The 2,303-nt window shown below is 33.6% G+C and overlaps 1 protein-coding gene across 2 annotated transcripts; it reads right to left on the reverse strand.

Annotated features, from left to right (window-relative positions):
• Positions 1-568: 568 nt before the first annotated feature.
• Positions 569-2,303, reverse strand: LOC124891086. Of its 2 annotated transcripts, none has more exons than XR_007049513.1 (3): positions 1,699-2,293; positions 1,267-1,431; positions 569-1,151 (listed from the first exon to the last, which is right to left on the reverse strand). XR_007049513.1 is itself a non-coding variant. In XM_047402903.1 (3 exons), the coding sequence occupies exons 1-3, from the start codon at positions 1,739-1,741 to the stop codon at positions 1,101-1,103; spliced, it is 423 nt and encodes a 140-aa protein (XP_047258859.1). In that variant the 5' UTR covers positions 1,742-2,303; the 3' UTR covers positions 569-1,100. The 2 variants fall into 2 exon arrangements, 1 of the variants encoding a protein (XP_047258859.1); XM_047402903.1 differs by having other exon boundaries at positions 1,535-2,303.

Consider the following 2,303-nt stretch of genomic DNA (forward strand, 5'->3'; position numbering starts at 1 on the left):
ATATCAAACAATGTTGAACAATCTTCTTTTAGTTTTTGAAGTTTTTGTTTTCCTTAAAAGATTTTCCTTTCAATTCCCTGCTCTGGTGGAAGTATTTGGAACACTACTAAATGCTAAATAGTTACCACGCCGGATATTTACACCAAATTGATGCGACTTACTGTACTTAAAAGTAATTTAATGGAACAAATATATACATTAAGTAACCATGATTAAGCATGCTTTCACTTGTTCGCCATAAACACTCAGCGTTGGTATTCTTTTACCCGTTTGGCATAAATTTTAAATATTTTTCACTTTATTTGAAATTTATAAATTTATAAAGTAGGAATTGAAAATGGAATTACATTTGGCTATACTTTCTGAGAAACAAGAAGAAGTGCACTATATTTGAGAACTTACGAAGATTGGATTGAAAAATAAGTTTGAAGTCGTGTCAATTGGATTTGAAATTTTTATAGCCAAGCAATTTTTAAATAAAGTACAAAATTATTTTTTTTTAAAAGTGAATCCCCCAACTTTCGTAGCCATACAGAACCAATCGAACTAGAATTCATGTTCAAAAATATAATTCTGTAAAACAGTGAGTATATTTTGCATTGAAAAACTTCACATTGCATTCATTGCCTTGAACAAGTATGTTATGTATACACTAGCCATAACATCCATCCAGATGCACTACCTTCCCAAATTGAAGAGTTTTCTCACCATATAATGGCAAAAGTCAAAACACAGCCTTATAATACGGCATCAACATTCGTTTTCTATTTAACACTGAAGTTTTCAAAACATCTTGGCCGATCGAAGATTATGGTTTGAATATATATAATCAAGCAGGTTCGTAACCAGGATAGGCATTCACATTATATACAACTTCTGCTCAAGGTGATGCCCGCTGAAATTTTGTAATCTGCGCGAGTTCTTTGAGAGATTCATCACCTTCTATATCGGGATCGATCACCATTCTCCTTAACACCGGAGACTTGGCCAATAAAACCTTGATAAGCTGCATTTCAACCTTTGCTCCTGCTACACCTTTAATCTTAACTGCCCTGAGGTAATTATATGTCGCATCTGAGAAGCTTGCAGGAATTTCACCCTCAACACCCAAGGCACAAAAGAAAGTAATTCACCAAAAGATCACCAGGTCCCTAATATTAACGAAATTCCGTCAGTCTGAACTTAAAACTGAAGATCTAATGAGTACAACAATAAGAAAGTCATTACATATGAAAGAAGAAAGAAAAAGAAAAGAACATGATGAACCTTAATTTCAAGTTCCTCTAAATATGGGGAGCTTCTTTTCAAGCAAAGAGCCCATGCAACCTCGACATGTTCCGCCACGCAGACCTCGGATAGGTAAAGACGTTTAAGGCAGTTAAGAGCAGAAGGAAGCTTTCCTGGTACTTCACCTGGTCCTGCAAACATGAACTTTGTAGGAAGAAAGTGTCAAAATAAGTGAGGAAGATTTAACGCCCAAAAAATGTTACATCTATGAAAATGCACAAAAATGAAGTCATGAAGCAAGAGTTACCGGCCGGAAATTACTATAATCCCAGTGGAGATTCTCGAGAGCAGGAATAGACTTGAAAAATACCGCAAGATCATAATTTCCTGCCCTTACAGAGGATTCTATAGACTCACGTGAAAATTTTGCAAGAAGAGGGACACATTTTAGATGTATAAAATGTATATTACCTATGAAGACAAATGACCTCAACTTGGGAGCATTAATTTCCATGTGATTTGCATTATCTGAGTACTTTTCCAGCGCTAAATGCTCAAGCAACTGACGATGGGAAGAGATAAAACTTCCAAGAGCTTCAGTAGAAATTGTGACGACGTAAATGACATATATACCAGTGAATTAATCAAAGTTTTTTATTTTAAATAAATATTAGTAACCACCCTTTATTTTAAAGAAGGTTAGTGTAATCGACACTCATTTATATTGGATCACATAATGTAATAATGACAATTACTTATTGTATGTTGGTTCTGCCAGCTCCCGCACCAATTTCAGTGCACAATTGTTTCCTTTTGAATTATTTTCTTTATTGGTGACTATTGTCTTTGCAACTTTTTCTTTATACGAAATCGAAAGTAAATACAAATAGAGGATAAATTCATAAACTATTTAACAAAACAACAAAACAATCAATTTAAAAGTTCCTTCATTTATCTTTTGGAACTTATTAGAGGGATAAATAAAGTCATAATTATACCATATCTTCCATTAAGTTAAAAAAAAACTTTTAAGGTAAATTTGGGTATATCAATTTTGCAAGACTTATAATAGAGCA

The sequence above is a fragment of the Capsicum annuum genome, unplaced genomic scaffold, assembly GCF_002878395.1.
Source record: "Capsicum annuum cultivar UCD-10X-F1 unplaced genomic scaffold, UCD10Xv1.1 ctg30202, whole genome shotgun sequence".
NCBI lineage: Eukaryota > Viridiplantae > Streptophyta > Magnoliopsida > Solanales > Solanaceae > Capsicum > Capsicum annuum.

Coding starts and splice junctions, on each gene's coding strand:
- LOC124891086 (XM_047402903.1), bottom strand. CDS start 1,741: ATGGAAATTAATGCTCCCAAGTTGAGGTCATTTGTCTTCATAGGTAAT. Junction 1,432..1,534: donor ATTATAGTAATTTCCGGCCG/GTAACTCTTGCT, acceptor CTTCCTACAAAG/TTCATGTTTGCAGGACCAGG. Junction 1,152..1,266: donor TAGAGGAACTTGAAATTAAG/GTTCATCATGTT, acceptor CGTTAATATTAG/GGACCTGGTGATCTTTTGGT.